This window comes from Symphodus melops, assembly GCF_947650265.1.
Source record: "Symphodus melops genome assembly, chromosome: 7".
NCBI classification, from domain to species: domain Eukaryota; kingdom Metazoa; phylum Chordata; class Actinopteri; order Labriformes; family Labridae; genus Symphodus; species Symphodus melops.
Window position 1 is genome coordinate 17070923 of NC_136697.1, and position 18932 is coordinate 17089854.

Genomic DNA, 18932 nt, shown 5'->3' on the forward strand with positions numbered 1-18932 from the left:
GCTTTTTTTTTCATTCTGAGAAGCATATTTTCCGCAAAATGTGCACACTTTACTTTGCATGTTTCAATCATGATTACTGCTTCCCATCAAACACATACATATCGTATATGTGAGTTTGTCCTTACCAATAAAGACCAATAAATAAACCAATAAAAAAAAACCTCTCTTTCACTTCTTGCCAATCAAATGAGACTTCCTTTCCATGTTAAACCAATGAAAAATAAATGATAATCAACTCCCGCCTCCGCTACCTTGACCAATCAGATGGCTGTTGCTACCTCCCCATAAAGAAATGAACCCTTCTGGCATCTTTACACAGCAAGTTTATAACATGTTACTCATTATACTAATGTCATGTAGGTCTTGCAAAACGTGCTTATTGAACTAATATTCCGTTGACTGCTGATTTTATCGACCCAAAAACGAAGCTAATAATTTAAACTGAACTTCTTATATGATATGTGGTTGTAAACGCCAGAAAATCTCCTCTGCTTAATTCTGTTTAAACGGCCTTGTGTATTCAGGTTTGCCTTTGTCGGTCCGTGATTTTACGGTGTGTTTTCATTGACATTTTCCAGTTAGAACACGAGGAAAAGGTGTGGTGAGGAGGGACGTAAAGCGGTTTTGTCGTATTTGTGTTTTTTCATCCTCCTCGTTCGGTGCTATAACCTTTTCTTATCGGACATCCCCCTGGAGCCGGTTTGTTGAAACAAGCTGATATGAAATAGTCTTAAATCTCACTGTAAAATATAGAGGTCACCCTGAGATGATTGTTGCGCAACGATAACGTCGTGCAAGGCGTTGGTGGTATAGTGGTTAGCATAGCTGCCTTCCAAGCAGTTGACCCGGGTTCGATTCCCGGCCAACGCAAGCCGATACTTTTTAAACTTGTAATACAAATATGTATGGATGAAAATAAAAACGATCAACACAAAACAGTACAGCCTTCTTTTGTACATGCAAACGAAAATCACGGGTAATATAAACACAAAGAACAATGTAGCCTAACAACATGGAATACCAACAATTCAAGTTCTCCTGATTGATATATTTTTTCTACATAACCAAAACTGCATGTTGTAGAGTTTAAGCTCTAGGATGATATGTAAAACATTTGTGTAGGGTTCATTTTCCTTCAATCTTTTTTTTTTTTTCTTTTTTTTTCAGTAGCCTACTTTAAGGCCATGAATGTCACAAGTATGTGTTCTTTTTCTTTTTGAGGAGCATGAACTTTTTCTGGGTCCTTTTTCTTCAGAAATCTCCCAGGATCCTTCAAAGGTCACAGGAACCTGTCAGAGATGTTAGAGAGATAAATTACATCAACTTATAATGTGGTTCATGCTTCATGCTGACTCCGCCTTTCAAACACATAGTTTATGGTTATGGTGGATAGACACCAAACATTTTGTGTTTATTGTTTAAAAAATAAATACTGGAGTGTCACAAGCCCTAAAAACTGCAACTCAGTATGGGCGTAGTATGTCTCACACGCCCACATTCACACACAGCCACTCACAGTGACACACGTACACCATATTAACAGCATTTATTAATTATTAATGCAGACATGTTGTTGTAGATAGAGTTTACCCACTGAACAGGAAATGTGTCACTGTTTTCCCTCTACCCACTATAAGTTCATTTGTTATCCTATTTGTGAGTGTTTATCCTGCTTACCCTTTTTTCCCCTCTGTTGCCATGGATATGGTATTCCTATGGCAACTGCTGGCCGTTATGGATGGCCTCGAGCCCCCACCATAGAGGACTCTCTGAACCTTTCATTACCCACTCCCTTCAAGCTCACAGACAAATCACTCAGGTAGCACATATTCTGACTCTGTCTCTATAAACGTTTCTTTCCCCGTGTTCTCGGTGCTGCTCTGCGCCTTTAGTCAAACTGCTGTGTCAGCTTCAAATCCTTAGCCCAGGTGTTCAAAGGTTTGATCTGGATACAAATGATCAGGATTTGTAAAATCTACTTTTTACAAAGAAAGCTAGAAATGATCAACCTCAACAACCCTGTTTCGTATTTTGGATTACAAGTAGACTTACTTTAAATTGGACTACACTCTGCCCACAGTGGGGCATCAAAAGCCACACAAAATGAAAGTTCCTTACAGCTGCTTTAAGGAAACATTTGATGTTTGATAATAATGGCTATTTGGTGAATTAGTTCATTTTGAATTCCAGTATGAAATATATTTACTTATGTGAATAAGACAATTACCATATCAACAGACATTCAGGAAGCTTCACAAGCAGAAACGTGACGAAACTATAGGATGACTTTGGACATGCTTTTGAAAAATGGAGAGAGGTTAGAACGCAGTCCGATGCAGAGCTGGTTAAACATGGAAGCGGAAGTTTCTGCGACGTGGCAACCTGTGTGCAGGGGGCGGGGGGAGGCGGCTTTCTTCAATTTATTGAATTTGGACTGCAGTACCCATTTTAAACACTACGTGTCAGAGTTACATTGTGCTCCTTAATTGATTTCATAATCCATTATATCTTATGAACTGGTTTCAAGGTTTGATTCAATCTGATCTTTAATTTGACTACTCTAAATATGGTCTTGAAATGCAAACATCGTAGCTGTATGTTGGCTTAATGTTCATTTTCTTAAAGAAATGCTCCAGGCTGTCATTGTGCACTTGACGCCAATGCAGGTATAGGAAGAAGGTTGTGATCAGATTTGTAGCACCAGTATCGCTGTCATAAGAGCCCAGAGCTTTCTAATTTTCAACAGCGATGGAAACCAGAGCACCATCTTTAAACATGCATGAGACGTCAAGAGAGCGATGGTCTGCCTGAGAAAGTGTTTCTGTATAAGGGAGAGTGAAAGAAAAGGGAAGACCCAGGCTTGAGCTGCTGATGGTAAAAGTGCCAGTAGCAGCAGTGAGTTGTGTAGTGTGTGTGTGTGTGTGTGTGTGTGTGTGAAGGGCAGGTGGGGGGCCTCCACCTGTTGAATGAACCCTGTCAGTGTTGGGGAGTACCATGGGCTGCGGGTGGGCTCTGCCCTGCTCAGCATTGTGGCGGGCTGCATCATCATTGGGGTGTCCAGGGAGTGTGACGCAGATGCCGTAGGAGGGATCTTCCTCGGAGCTGGGGGCCTTGGTGAGTGTGTTTGTGTGTGTAAAACCTAATTTGCTGGGTAAGTTATAAGAAATAATTATAAGAGTTATGAACTAAGCCTTTCAGCAAATATGTATTTGTGGATCAACCAGATGCTTAGCCCTCCTACAAAACTTAGAAAAAATGTCAAATTGAGTCATCATGTCTCCTTAAGCAGGATTAGACCTTTGAATATATTTTGTGAGGCATTGTGCTTGGTGATTGAGTGTTTCAAAACAACTCATGAATAAGTGCTGCTGAAGTTCTCTTTCTGAAGGTTTATAACTCAATAATTTAACCCAAACTCAAAGTTACAATGTAGATTAAAACATCTCAACATTGTTTCTAGGTATTGAAGCAAAATAAACGTCTAATTGGTCATTCATATGAAATGTGCAAGCTGAGGTTGTGGCAGAAGAGAGGGTTTCTGCTCCCAAACATTTAGAAAGTTAATCTTCGGTCACAAACAAAAGGGTCATCTTTGCATCATGCTAATATCCTAAACTGTAACAAACCTAGGAACAATAGTTTGAATGAGGAATTAATCAAGTAAGAAAAGATAAAAGATCTTTGGCTTTTGACATTTTCCATTCCATGTTCTTAAAAAAAACCAAACAAAAAAAACCCACCATTTGACCATTTGATCTGATGGTGTAACTGGAACTGTCTGAACTGTTTCCTTGGAGAGACTGACGGCGAGGAAAGGTTTCTGATACAAGGAAGACAACATCAGCATGCAATGTTAATGTGAAATGTACTCTCACTGATTATTATATCACTTCTCAATTATTCATTTGTGTCTTTAAGAAATTGGCGAATCAAAGCTGTGCACAGCAGCATAACAGAGACATTCACAGTGGCAGCACTAAGTAGATGATCGTGATGTTTTCCACTTTATTTACCTCAATGCCTCCTCCAACACACAAGATGACTAATGAGCATGAGCAGAGCGCTCTGCAGATTCCTTTCACTCCTTCTACACTTTCATAACATTTTAAGGACATACATGCATCACAGCCACCCTCAGGAGCTGCCACGGTTTAATGCCAGCTCTCCGGGCTTGTAAGGGAAATCAATAACTGTTGAATTGGAGCTCAGTGCCGCAGAGAGCCACGAGAGCCCCGTTGTTCAGATATTACTTTATTCTTCACACAGTGTCTCTGGTACACTAAAAATAATCTGCAGACGATTTCATCAAACATTCTCACTGTTGGCAGTGATATGTACACAAACACACGAGTTCATACCTTCTGCTGGGGCTTGTAGGCAAGCTTTTTAATTTAATAGTTCTTATTACAAACCCTCGAGATGAAATGATCCAATCTGCGAAATGTTTCAATAAGACAGGGAAGAGATTTGAATGTTTTTATACCACAAAGAAAATTAATATTCCCCTCTAATGTCCTTTTTTTCGTAGCCTACAGTATACTTCAATACTTCACTCCTGGTTTGGTTGCAGTTTTTTCATTTTAAATTTGGACTGCAAAACTTAATATGATCAACTTTTTGTGTGGTAACCACTAGTTTAAAGATATGAAAACAAGCTGTTTTTTTTATTTCATGCATTATATTTATTATGCTTTCTTCTTCCAGGCCTGCTCATATCGATTTACCCATTCATTAAAGCCTGGCTAAACATCAACCATATTCTTCCATCTTTTGGTAAGCAGTGAGATGTTCAGGGTCTAATTATGATGTCCATTGTTTTGTTTTTTTTATTGTTTTTTTTTAAATGAAGATTATAACTTTTCTGCCATCTAATCACGTTTTTGCTAACTTTGAGCATTTGGAAAACTTAAAATAATTTCAATAACTCATCACTCGTCATTGCCTGGATGTGGTGAAATAGCTCGAAAGAGATTCATAGACATTCGTAAAACATTAACCCCTCCCCCAAATTTGATGGTCATTTACATAATCTTGGAGGAAGATGAAGCCTAATGTCTTCTCATGGATGGAAAACACGTTATTGTGCCAACAGTGAGTTTGAAGAAGAAGTTGACTTCACAGTTTTGAAATATTGTGGTATGCCTTTATGTTGTGTGATCTGCCATATTGCCTAAAAATTGAACAGAAATCTTTTTGAATTTGACTTGTATAACCCAATCTGCCAGAAATGTCCAATTATTGGTGAGAGTCTGGGCCTCTCCTCACCTACAGTATGTTAAATAATTAAAATGATACTAGGAGCTGACTGCATGAAGTCAGTTTAATTTGATAAAGGTCATTTGATATTTGTTTTGTACAATTGTTTGCAAAGAGAAAAACACTGCTCGGATTGCATGGGCCCATTCATGCTTCTTACTTTAGTTAATTTTTTTAGACCTACTCTTTTGTATATTGTCCTCAGATAACATCTGTCATGGAATGGCTCTACAAATTGATTGATTGAAAACTATACACTTACACTGAGGACTTTTGCATTTTGCAGTAGAACATGTCTTACATTTCCAGGAACCTTCAGAGTGCACCCCACACCTGCCAATCCCCCTCCTGATCCACCTGTAGAGACACTAAGGAGAGAAGGTGAGTGGATTCTTAACCATTTTAATTATGTCTCACATGGGGACGATGTATGATAGTAAAAAATTCTTCATATAGCTCTCTCTCTTTTTGGCGACTGTTATGAAATGGTAGAGCTGTTTCCCAACAACGAGGTTTGGCAAAGCCCAGCTCCTGCAATCAACATGTCAATGTTTCCTGAGGCAAGACACTGAACCCCTAAATCGTTGGTTCTCCTTGAGTTGTACTCCAGCAACGAAACGAAACTAATTGGACTGGGTCGTCTCTTTTTCCATACATTAGCAAGCTGAAGGAAGCGCTGCATTGAAGACAGATAATCCTGTAAATACAGATGAATAAATGATAGACCAAAACAATAATATATGTGCCAATCCCGATAGTAGTATGAAGCTCTCAGATATGTATAGATGAATGAATGTGTGTCTTGAATGTTGAGGTTGTTTATATGTCCTCCTGTTCTCTTTGCAGGAACTCAGAGTCAGCTAAACCTGGAACGTTCTAAGAGCCGAATGGGAACCTTTGTGGAGGGCGGACCGATGGCTGAGACCAATGCAGAGGAGGGGTATGAGACCAAGTTCATTTAGTGAATTTTGGCCTTAGGTGGGAACAAAAAAGCCAGAGGCTGAATTATCATTCATGACAGTTTTTTTTTGTTTTGTTTTTTTAAGTTGATGTGCTTTTTATTCTCTAAATTTTAGAATAAATAATAATTACGGTATTAATATAATATAGGAGCTTAGTGGAATTAGTTTGTAATATCCAAGATGACTGATCTGTGGATATATTTCTAATTCAGTTTTTGCAACTGAATATTTCTTCGAATGATATTATTGCACCACTGAGAATTTGAGATGCTCCTAAACCAATAAATGGAAACACAGGTTTCATAATTTCGTAATTCCTTGTCAGACAAGAGGCTATTGTGTCTGTATGGAAGGTCGGATTTAAAGGTTTTCCCAAGTCAGATGGGATGTACAATTCCTCCAGTGAGCTCTGCGTCTACTCAAGGTCTGCTCCCAGTCTGTGTACCGGAAAACCTCCAAAGGGCTGAATCCGAGAGACAACTTAATTAGATGCTATAACTACTTCAACTCTTGGCTCATTTCGATGCAATGCAGTCGTGACTCCACTCTAGTCGTGGGCTTCTCCGAGTCCATAAAATACATTTAGAAAGGATGAGTAAACTCAGGTGGTCATCAGTTGACAGCTCTGCTCCTCTCCACCAGAGGGTCCAAGACAGACAGCTGCAGGTTCTGATTCTGAACTCCTGTAAAGTCAGTCATCATCTATGACTACCACAGAAGTCAGGCCATTCCTCCCAGTCAGTACCCACCAAGTGTCCCAGAGTTTAACTAAATATTCCCAGGTTGAACCTCTTCCAGGATCTCACCCAGAGACTCCAAGAAGGCTGTTTATGCCAAACTGCTGCTAGTTGCAAATGCACACACAACAGTCAGCTGCACTCAACCAGAGGCATGTCAGAGTCCCCAAAGCTGCCGGCGCCTCTCACCCTGGACAACTCCAGAATAAAAACTGGTGCTTTTCATTGAGGTGAGCCCAACTAGATCTTATGGGTGCACTCCACTTCCTGTCCTAACTCCGGCTCCTTCTCCACCATTGAGGTTACGCTACATGTCCCAAGAAGCAGTTTGTGATACCAGGGTTAACCACACCCAGGTGCTCTCCCTGCAGTAGATGAGCCTCCATGTTATTTTAAACCCGACATTCAGATGCTCGCCTTCAGCACCCCCTCCCCGTTTCTCTCAGTGATAGAAAAGCATAATTTGTTTGTTCACTATGTTAACCATTAACTTCACTGCCCCTGAAGAGTTTTAGGCAATGCCTCTAAGTGTACCAGGAGCACAGTTAGATGTAGTGTGATAGGAAAATGATCTTTTTTCTTTAAATAATGGCTGTGAACAAGTAGTTCTAATTTCAGGGAGATGTCCATCATTGTGGTTTCAGAAGTGACAAACAATCAAGTCTAAAATATACTATTCAATGAAATATTTTCATTATGTCATATAGACACAAGTAATGCAGGAATTTAATTAAATATTGAATAGATATAGCTTTACAAATGAAGAAACCCCAACTACAAAGATGTTAAGCAGCAGATTTTCTGGTCCATAAAGCTTTGTGTTAAACTGGATTTCCTTCATTAAGTAGACCAATCAGTTTTACTTCCTATAGACATAATCTTAAACGCAGCAATGCTTTCATTTCATCATTAAAGGTGATGATGCTTCTCTGCCCGACAGAAGCACTCTTCGGTTTCATACAGGGCAATGATTTTACTAACATTTAGATGACATCACATGCACTGACTTATTTGGGGTTTGAGGAAGTTACGGAAAGATATTTAGGGATTGATCATTGAAAACACTTTCTACTCTTTATGACACCAACAATATTTACACAATTGTTAAAAAATCCCAATAAGAGTGCACTTGCAATGTATTGCTGTTTGAAAACTTTCATTCAATTTGAGGTGACTTGGGGAAATAAAGTATTAAAACTCAGGAGAACATGTGGTAAACAGAGGCCCGAAGACAAATAATTGTTTTTTTGTTTTTTTTGATCAGACAGACAATGCAAAATGTATGTGATGTGTGATTCATGCTGTGTTGTGTTGCAGGACTTCTTCAGACATGCCAGATGTCTTATCAAGACGAAAACTAAAGCAGTCACTTTCTGATCAAGACCTGCCATGACGTCATCACATGACCTAACTGATATTCCTCCAGTCTTCTTCATGAGGTCTCTTTTAATATGTGAGAAATTACATTATTTTTCTCATCATTTCTTCTTGGTGATATTGTTCTCATGTGTTTCAATAAATATCTCTAAACATTACATTGTGATTGTCAATGAAGACTGTCCATATTTCCAAGCACCAAGTGAAGCAAATTAAGCCAGTAGTGTTGCTTTATGTGCAGCTCATCTCATCTCTGCACAATGTTCTCAGTCTGCAATTAGGAAATCATTACGGCCATTATGTGATGAAGGGAATCATGCTTGGTTCAGCTCAAGTTCCCCTGCCTGTATGTCATTTGCAAAACAAGTCGAAATGCACGTGTACAGATAGACGGACACATAAACTGAAAAAATAGCTACATCCATTAACCTGCATTGAGGGAACTGCACCCCACAGTGAAACATAATACATTGATATTCAGGACAACACAGGAGGAATAGCTGCTGCATGGAAAGAATGCTGTGCTCTGACAAAAACTGTGGTGTGCTGTGAGGTACAATAATGCTGCCAACAGGAGCCCAGGGAGTCTGCAGCACCTTGATGACAACCAGCAGTTTGACAACAGGAACCAATTCATCAAGGTACACATCTACCGCAACAGCTAAAATCGTTGTCAATTTAAATTGCCAGTATGTATTTTTACAAAATGAACACCTAGATGTAAGCAGGAAGTCAGAAAAGAAAGACACAGCTGTAAACAAACAAATTTACATATTTATTTATAATGTATTTATCCAAGAAAAACCTCATTGAGACGAAGAGTGTAATTGACAAGCTTGTGCTGGTCAAGACATGCAGTAGCACAACAAACACCTTACAGACATAAAACACAGAGCAATTAAAGATATATATCAGCATATCTTAAGTCACAGAGCAGAACATTCATTATTCAAAGCATCTACAACCTGACTCATCTTCCTCTAACACCTTCAAGCTACTTTGAAAAACATTTACAGAGACCAGCTCCCCCAGACACCGACCATCCTGCAGAAGATTCCAGGTTACAGGAGCAGTTTACCTGAAACTCTTTTCCCCCATTTGAAGACGCACTCGGGGAACATATAATAAAAATAAGTTTTGTGACTGGGTTGCAGAGAGAAGACTGGCTTCCACCACTTTTCACATGTGTACAGTTACACAAGTATTAGGCGAGCAGATTATGTATAGCTTTTACTTTGAATGTGAAAACATCATGTGTTTAGTTTTATCAGGATTTAAATGTATGTATGTTCCCTGTATGTATCCATACAGGGAAATATGTATTATATATACATGTGTTTAAAATAAAATTAAAAAAAACGGCAACAAGTGAGTGAAGATCTACAGGCGAGTCGCAACACTCGCAAACATACGTACATCAGGTTGGACACTGAGTCGAAACCTGGAGGCTTACAGAGGGCAGACGGTCTGCTTAACATGAAGTAGAAGATTTCGAAATTAAATGTGAATGCTTTACAGCAGCTGCCGGAAAGATGTCTTGCGCACATTGAGGTTTTCCCTCCATTTTTGTTGCGGGATGACCTCTCAGGTGCTGCGTGCGTCTCATTCCACACATCAGGAGCAGCTCGCGACGATCGCGTTCGCGTGTCCGAGGAAATGTCACCTCTAAACGCTCTCGCCTCTCTCTCGGATTTGCTTGTTCTCGGCAGGTCGCACCGCCTTGCTTTCGCGTTACCTCAGATTGAATGGCTGGCATGACTTGTGCCCCTGGTACCGTGAAGACAAACCGCTCGTTCGGCGTTAACTCGTCATTTCATCCTGTCAGTACATTCAAACGCCTTCATTAGACTGTCAGTCTCTAACAAAACATATCTATAGATGAAACAATGGGGAGATCTTCTGGATATCGACACACAGGGTAAGATCTTTTTTTTTTTCCTACGGGTTAATTTTACTGGAATGCAACCAATTAGAGCAGTAAGCGTGTGAATGTGATTTTAGCAAAGCCTAGTTCACATTTCATCATACTGTTTCTACTTTATACAGGGTCATTCACTTACTGATTGAAATATTAAAGAAATTATTATGTTTCATACATTTCCTGCCAACATCTGCACTGTGTATTCGGGAATAAATTAGCTGGTTTTATTGTTACTCAGTACTGACATTCTCCTCCATCAGTGTCTTAGGTGTTAGAATGAAGCAGCCTCTTTGCCTTCACTCAAATGTTAGGAAAATAGGGGAAAAAAAGATAGTTACATAATTAAATGGTTAATTATTAATTGACCCTCTGAGCTTTTTTAAAGGTCAAGCATGAGTCAAATGTTGCATAAATCTTGATTAAAATTGATGCTCAGGTATCATGTCACTATAGAAGAATGAAATTGTCCAAAGAACTACAATGCCACACGACTGTTGTACTTTATTGTTTTCTGTCTACCTGAAAAACTCAACTTGTTGTGTTTCAAGCGTTAGCAGAAACATCAATATTATATTTTTTGAATATACATTATATTTCAGTGTTTGGCAACTTTTCCATGCTTTAGGGACAAACTAATTACTTTACTTACATGCAACAGAGGTACAGTAAGAGCCAGAACCAATCTTTAACTCACCGCTCACATACACTACATACAGATACACTTCAGTGTATTCTACAACCTATACAGTAAATACCATCTCTTTATGTTTGTAATCTACAGAAGTAGCAGCCCATAGTGATCAATGTCCACAGCTCAGTGATGATTACACAGAACCTCTCAGGCGGGACACTTCACATTACCTACAATGTCCGGTGATACAAGAGCAGTGACATGTGTGCTGTTAATGTGTGTATGTCACAAACGCTCACGGCTGCCATTTATTCTTATTTTCAGATGTTTCCTGGCTGTGAATTTATTCAATCGTTGACATGGGGAAGAGACTAAGTCACAGGGAGATTTGATCGCATACTGAAAGAGAGCGAGAGAGAGTCTCTGGAGGCGAAGACATGGTCATCACTGATAGAAGCACCCCTGTACCTAAAAAGGAGCCTCAGAAGAAGACAAGAGGAAAAACCCGCCCTCATGGCCTGCCCTCTCCAGCGCTCTGCTGTGCTTGTGGCCTCTGCATCATGCTGGCCGGACTCAACATCACCCTGGTGGGGGCGTTCGCCTTCAGCACCCTTGTGCCTTCTGCCAACCCTCCTATTATCATTGGACCCATCCTGCTGCTGGTGGCCTTCTCCTTTTTTGGAGCATGTTGTGTGTGCAGTCGCCTCCCCCCGCCCCACAACTCACGGAGGTCTAAGGTGGGAGGTCGGGGTACAGGGCTGATGGGAAGAGGTGGGCTGGCAGGAGGGGCGGCATTTGAAATAGAAACCAGCGAGCACACGCTACAGGACACCACAGCTGTACAGCTCAGCCCCACATCTTCCCCTGGATCTTCTCAGGCGTCTAGTCCAGAAAAAGAGGCTCCAGATGAGGCCCTCCCAGGAACCTGCAAGCTCTTCACCATGGAGACCAACGGCCCTTCTTCTTCTGTTTCTGCTACTGCAGCTTACTCAACCTCCTTGGCAGCAGGGGGAGGAGGGGAGGTGAGGCTTAACCTGCCACGCGAAGAAGTGGTCACCTAGCATTACAGAGGCTCTTCCGAGGCCCAAGCGCTAACAGTGCAAATGTTCTTCTGGAATCGAAAGCTTGCTAACTTTGATTGTTTCCTCTAGTTTTTGTAGTGCCATATATCCGGTTGTGAACGTCTGCTTTTATTTCGTCGTGCAGCCAACTGGTTAATAGCATGCAATGTTTAAGAAGCATCCAAGTATTTGTGGATCATAGGTTTTGGAATTTAAATTCCTACCTCTCTTGTGCTGTTCTTATCCGAGTCTTTGCTTTTAACTGAGGGCATTACGGACAGTACTTGTGTACAGAAACGTTTATATTTCACTGTGTCTCCAGTTTGTGGAAACCTCACCTGTCAGCAGTGATCTCAAGAGGGCTCGTCCGAAACAAATTATTGTTGATTTGTTCTAGAACTCAAAGATGGATGTGAAAGGTCAACAGTGAAAATCTGAGTTAAACAGTACAGTTATGTTTTTACTGACATTTGGATTTTGTGACATAGACCGTGCTGAACTTGTTTTTGGGGGCTTAAATATCACAGGTCACAGGGGTTCCAAAGCAAATTTTCTTCACCTGAAATTATCTTTTTGGCATTTACAGGTTGTTGGTTTTTTTTTACCACAATATTAGTAGACAGCTTTTAGATTGAAAATGAACAGTTGTGTTCAAAGTGCAGTGTTACCATAAATGTTACTGTGTACATTGTTTGAGGGGTTAATACTGTAGTTTACCATATTTTTGTCATCACACCAACATTCAACAGTTTCTTTATGAAGTTTCTCTCAAAATTCTTGACAAGGTTTTTTAAAAGGTCATGCCAACTCAAACTACAGTTACTATGTTGCTTTGGTACCAAACAAATCTGCCAGCTGATGATTGTGTTGCTTTGGCAGTTGCATGCAGGGGCGCTGCTTTTCAACATGCAAGGCAGGCAACTACTTGGGCCCCCAGGCCAGTAAGGGGCCCCGAGGACAAACTCTAAAACACTGCTGTGGCTTAAAATGTGCATATTTGTAAGTGACATGAAGAAACCTCCCTAAGAGGGCCCCATTTGACAGCAGTCAATCTCATTGCTCTGCTAAGCAGCTCTTGCATGCATTATCCCTGTGAAAAAGGTCGCCAAAGTCATGGAATATTATTCAGATTAGTTATCCATCTGGGAGTTGAATGACAATCATTACTTACTTTTCTGACACAAGCAAAAGAGAAGGATAACATGCCCCCTCCAAAGGCTCATAATAGTCACTATTATTGGTGATGAACACTGGTTGTAGGGCCCCCTGTACATTTTTGAACCAACAGGCTCTAGAATCAGCACCGGTTGCATGTGGTTCCCCTCCATTACAGATGACAGGTTTGAATTTAGCTTGATTCAGGTCAGACCAATCAAAACCACAACCGAGATGGCTGCTGCAATGTGAAGTAGCTTTGATCTGTCATCACATCAAAATGAAACAAGCTTGATTGTAGTTTATCAAATGTACAAACGGTTGGAGTTGCCAATAAAGTTATGTAAGGCTAAAAGTCTGTTTCTGGTTGATACAAAGCCATATTAACTGGATGTTGGAACTAGCTTCCTAATCTATAGCTGCCTGGATATTTTGATGCAGTTTCTCTGTAGCGTCCTGATTCATTTTGATCCATGCTTCGCAATGAAGCCCCTTGGAAACTGATAATGAAGAGAAGGGTTTCAGAGGTTCCCATGAATGTCAGGCTAAGTTTTGGCGTCATGTACATTTTGCTATTGTCAGAAATTAATTTCAGTTCTTTATGCTCAGCAAAAATGAATCGACACTAGACATAGTATACCAATACGAACAAGCCAAGAAGTGTGACAGAGTTTAGATTTTCAGATTGCGTAAACTACCTGTTCCCCAACACTGTGATGTCATGTGTCAGTCATAAACTTGACTGATCAACGGACATAATCAAACCCAGATTTCCTTTGGAAGGAAAAATGCCTTAGACTGAGATATCAGGATCAAACTAATGAGGGCTATAATTAAAGTGCACAACAGCATTTTTCTTCAGACGGCCTTTGTTTGGCTCTGGATTTCTACTCCATATCCAAGTTTCTGTTTTTTTTTTAATTTAACAATTGCATGCAGAAGGCTTAAATGTTCAATCTCAGAAATTATTATGATACACCGCCAGTGACCAGATCATTATATAGTACATACTTGTGTTATGTGTGACCCAGCTCTTCAAAGGGAGTGGAGTCTATGTTGAAGTGCTCTCTCATGCCAAAGAGAGAGAAAGCTGAGTACTTTTTTTGCATGTTCAGAGTCATGGAAATGCAAAACATCCTGTTGTGAAGTGTAGTTGTTATCTGTGTATTTTGATTTGGTGTAGCACTCATTTAAAAGAAATCTAGAAAATGTATCGGATAAAATATTTTTGTGAAGATTATAATTTGTTTATTTTAAAAGTAACCAAAATGTGAATCCTTCAGAAAATATGAATAAAAAAGGCTCCTTCACTAGAACATGATGTTGCTCATTATTTATGTGTGCCATGACACCATGTTCTTGTTACATTTCATTTTGTGTCCTCATGAAGTTAGATGAATCCAAATGTCTTATTAGATAGATTAGTTATATAAGAACATCTGTAGCTCAGGGGGATCTTGCAGGATTTCAGTCGATTGTTGGGTCCTGTAAGTCAGATTTTTTTCAAAGGGGGAAACTAACAGACTCTTTCGCAGCAGTTCTAATTAATCAAGAACTCCTCCAGTGTCATATTATGTATGCAACCAATGCTTAGTTCATTATGGATTATAATGTCGATTACTCTCAGGAAGAATGCATATTATAAGCAAGATAAACTGTTAGTAAACAATAAATTCACAGTGCAGTATAAACAGCTGCACATGTAAGGGCCTGGAACAAGAGGTCTTCTATGTCTTTGCTTGAAAAATGGTTTTCTTGTTAATCTTTTTAAATGATGGCTGATTGTTTCACATTTAGTCATGTTTTTTCCTCTCTCTGTCATCCATTTTATCACATCTTATCAGGATGGCCTTGAGAAAAGAACACAAGTCAAGCGCCTTGTCGAACGTTTGTGCGTGCCACTAGAGGGTGCTGCAGTCCTATCTATCAGTGTCAATGAGGTTATATAAAATATGGCGTGGCAAATCAATCCGATAGATGTCAGTAGATCATACAAAACCTCTTCTGGGTGTTTGAAGCTGTTAAAGAACAAAAGGTGCAGCTAAATGCATTGCGATGTAACTGGTGACATATTAAAACCAAATAGGAATTAATGATGTGCAGAATAATTCATGTTTTTATAAAGCACTGTCTTGAAAAGTTTGTAAGATAAACTGTAAGAATTTTTTCTTCTTTCTTATCACAAAATATGACAGTGGTTTGTGCTTTTTAATCTCAGTAGATAGCACTAATTACATCAATGTCATCACAGTATCATTTGGAGTAACTTCTGATAAAGTTCCTCTGTTCTCATGACATGACAAACACACATCCGGGATTTCCTATTTTCTGAGGCAACTCACAAATGACAAATTTGTACTCAAATTAGAGATGCTCCGAAAAATACTGATGTGCGTAATTTCTCAATGGTGAAATGTTCTACAGAGTTTCAGTTGAAGTCACGCTTGTTGAACAGAAAATAGAAGGCTGCAGTGATCAAGAGGCCCTGATGCATTTTTACATAATTTTACAGTAACGATGACATAAAAAAAACTGTGAGGAAGAGTCTGAAGCAGCAGATGGTGAGTTGAGACTGGTCACGGTTTGTTCCAGGCACACATCTCAGCCAACACTCTGAGGCTGTTATTCATCTGCAGCACATAATGGGACTTGCTCTGATTTAGTCTGCACCAGAAGAGTGACTCTTTTTTTGGAGGGAAAAAAAACAAACAACTGCAATCCACCTTTTAACTGTGTCCAAGTTCATGCTGCATTAGACAGGATATTTCCTGTCATATATACCGACTTCCTGCATCTTGTGCCTGAAAAGGCTCGTAAAACATGTGAAATGTTCAGCCAGCTGGAGGTGGTAGTTTTTATTGCTTGAGGATGTGATCAGGTTTATGCTTTTGGTGAGCAAAGGTCAGAAAGAGGGGTCATGGTTTACCACTACTGTTAAGCTAACACACAAAAAAGTGCCTGAATGGACGTCATCCTTTGCCCTTATGAACCTCTGTGTCTAATTGCCACTACATTTAAACAAGTATTTTTAAAGAATCCTTTGTGGAAAGGTTTGTTAAAAGTACCTTCCGTACAACAGTTTTTCTTGGCCTACATTTCCTTTTAGCGTGGCCTTAGTGAAAGAAAAAAAAAGCAGACTTGCTTATTGCTTCAATAAAGTCACGTAATTGATTTTGTGCCAAATAATTGATATTGATGAATGATTTCCATAGACACACATTGACCTCGATCTCTCTTTTATCACAGCAGTTATCAGATTAACTCTTTTACTGCAAAATGTTCAATTTCGTTGTCAAGCAAACACCAAAAACAGCACCTTATGTTTAATGTCTTGGGAGAAAATTCATTAAACAGGTCAGAGACATGCTGTAAACAATCACTAGTAGGTATTGACACTACTGTTTGCCTTCCTTCACCACATTTGTTTTGAATCCATATTGATAAATTGCAGGGACACTTTCCGCACCTTCAGTCTTGTTTCAGCATCACTGTGTCACAAAACCACTGACAAAGCAAACATTATCAGTGTAAAGTCTCTCTTTGTTGACATATTGGAGAAGATTGGGCTTTTGTTTCAACTGATAAGACGCTGTAGAAATTATTGAGACAGATTGTTTCTGATGCTAAGATACAGTTGGAGACGACCAAGAAGATTTGGATTTTAAATATGCAATGTTTCTCAACATCCACAGCTAATCTTGGATGTCTTCTTGTTTGTTACGAAAAGATGCTGCTAACTGACAAAACCCTGCTGCAACCGAACAAATAAACTCACACCTGCGATCTCAAACATCCCATCCACTCTGAACCGGAGCGTGGCGGATCCCGACACTGCTCATGTGCTGCTGTGTTGTACGCATGTTTGTGTGTGTGTAAAAGCACTCTCAGCTGAATGAGTCGGCAGAGGAGAGGAGGGGGATGGAGGGTGTAATCAAGCTGAAAAGATTAGGGGAAGACGAGCTGCTGAGGATCTATGAGAGCAGACACTGGTTATATAACCCTAACCCAGTTCATTCCGCTTTCAGAGAGACTGGAGAGGTTGGGCGAGGAGGATTTGACATAACTGGGGTGAATCCTGGTTTTTAGACCGAGATGAATGTGGCCATCGGTTATCTGCATGCAGTCAGATCAAATGACAGTGGGTGTCAAATTTGTATTCAAAAAAGTTCTTTTAAGTCAATTAAGAGGTTACAAAATTGCTTTTTTCAAAATAAAAAAAATGTCCAGTACAAAACTATACCTTATAAGCCTCCAATTAAAATGGGCAGTTGAAATGTTTACTCTACTGTGGATTGATGCAGATTACCTTGCAATGGGGTTTGCTCAGAAAACCTATCATACAAAGATAGCTTCTTTACTGGCATTTTCATTGGTTCTCCATCCTTCGGCCTTGTGACTGGATTGTGTCAGTGGTAAAATGACATGGAGAGGAAAGCTCCCCCTTGAATGAGGGGGTAAAGATGCAACAGAATTTGATCAAGGGTCGATTGCTGCACCACTCTGCATACCAATGACAGCTGACAATGGGTCCCTTGCTGTTTAAACTCCTCCATTCACACTCAGTAAATGGTAGTTTATTCAAGTGGCCAGGCTGTTGCATAACCTCGCCTTTCAGAAATCTATATGGGCCCTGGGAGAAGGAAACATACACAGTTGTGTATATAAAACGTTCTGGATCCCAGGGCAGTTCTCTGGAAATGCAAAGGGATAAAAAAAAAGAGTTACAAACAACAGTGTGACCAGCAGGACAGAGCTTTATGTGAGTAGCATTAATACTGAGTTGATCAATCAATCTCTCTCCACAGCCAGCCATTAACAAAGCCAATCAATGCTGTTTTCGAAATGCTCTGCTACCATTCACACTGTGTGAGGAGTTAGTCTCTTGTCACCTCACCTCAACTCAGTGTCACTGACCTGTTGTGTTTAACTTATTGTAAATCCATACTTTGACCAAAAATGGGATGTACAGGTGTCAAAATGTGAGAGTGACTTCTTGTCATACATTCAACTCGTGACTCCAAGAAGACAAAATAATATTTGGTCTTGAGTAGGCTGCATAGTAGACTTCAGTGAATGTTGGATGCACTTGTTTCTGAGAGTTCCAGGTCAATTATAAGCAAAGAAGCAGTATTTTATGGATTTTGTTTGAAGATAGAGCTGCACGCTATGGTGACATGAAAAAACGAGCAAACTGAATTTTGTCCCTGCAGTTACACAGGGTTGGTAAACAACATGTGGTACCACTTCAATCCAGCAGAGGCCCCCCGTTTTTCAAAGAAACCCAGTGACAATGAATGAAAAACACTTTCACCACAGCAGACTGCTTCAGACCGGTTTCTGTGCTCCACATTTAAGATTGTGATACTCAGAAATTGAACTGAGATGTCAGCTCTTTCTGTGCAATTACCCCATTGCACCACTGTTACAGTTCTTTCTGCTGATCATTTATTAACCTGCGAGTGAATCACATCTCATTGTTTTATATGCAGCACTTAAACTTACATAAAAGCAACTCATATGATGTGTTTTTGCAGTCGTCTGTCATTATAGTCCTGTGTGAATAGCTTCTTATGTTTCATTTGTCGCAGCATGGTTTGACGTCTCTTTTTGTGGCTTTTTAATACTTTGAAAGCAGTTTGCCAGGGTAGTTTAATAGTTTAATACTTATCTGTTCCCTGTCCGGTTCACCACTTAAACATATACTGCATGGAGAAAGGATGATATAATCAGTAAATGGAGACAGCTGAGGAATGACCCTTGATTAAATTAAAGGCCTTATCTGAGAGCTGTGTGTTACATATCAGGTATTCAATGAGTCTCCTTAAATTATTA

General features: G+C 39.8%; 2 protein-coding genes across 6 annotated transcripts; both read left to right on the forward strand.

Moving 5' to 3' along the window:
- The first annotated feature begins 246 nt into the window (after window positions 1-246).
- On the forward strand, window positions 247-8490 carry kncn (kinocilin). Of its 3 annotated transcripts, XM_079347897.1 has the most exons (7): window positions 247-598; window positions 1222-1819; window positions 2940-3114; window positions 4705-4773; window positions 5566-5637; window positions 6103-6196; window positions 8273-8490. In XM_079347897.1, exons 3-7 carry the CDS (start codon window positions 2967-2969, stop codon window positions 8346-8348), a joined length of 459 nt encoding a protein of 152 aa, XP_079204023.1. In that variant the 5' UTR covers window positions 247-598; window positions 1222-1819; window positions 2940-2966; the 3' UTR covers window positions 8349-8490. The 3 variants fall into 3 exon arrangements, with proteins under 3 accessions (XP_079204023.1, XP_079204024.1, XP_079204022.1); XM_079347898.1 differs by having other exon boundaries at window positions 247-1819; window positions 2945-3114; XM_079347896.1 differs by lacking the exons at window positions 247-598; window positions 1222-1819 and having other exon boundaries at window positions 2254-3114.
- Window positions 8491-9737: 1247 nt separating this feature from the next.
- Window positions 9738-11952, forward strand: tmem275a (transmembrane protein 275a). 3 transcript variants are annotated; one of them, XM_079348112.1, is made up of 3 exons: window positions 9738-10250; window positions 11035-11126; window positions 11209-11952. In XM_079348112.1, the coding sequence occupies exon 3, from the start codon at window positions 11322-11324 to the stop codon at window positions 11943-11945; it is 624 nt and encodes a 207-aa protein (XP_079204238.1). In that variant the 5' UTR covers window positions 9738-10250; window positions 11035-11126; window positions 11209-11321; the 3' UTR covers window positions 11946-11952. The 3 variants fall into 3 exon arrangements, with proteins under 3 accessions (XP_079204238.1, XP_079204237.1, XP_079204239.1); XM_079348111.1 differs by having other exon boundaries at window positions 11035-11121; XM_079348113.1 differs by lacking the exon at window positions 11035-11126.
- Window positions 11953-18932: the final 6980 nt, after the last annotated feature.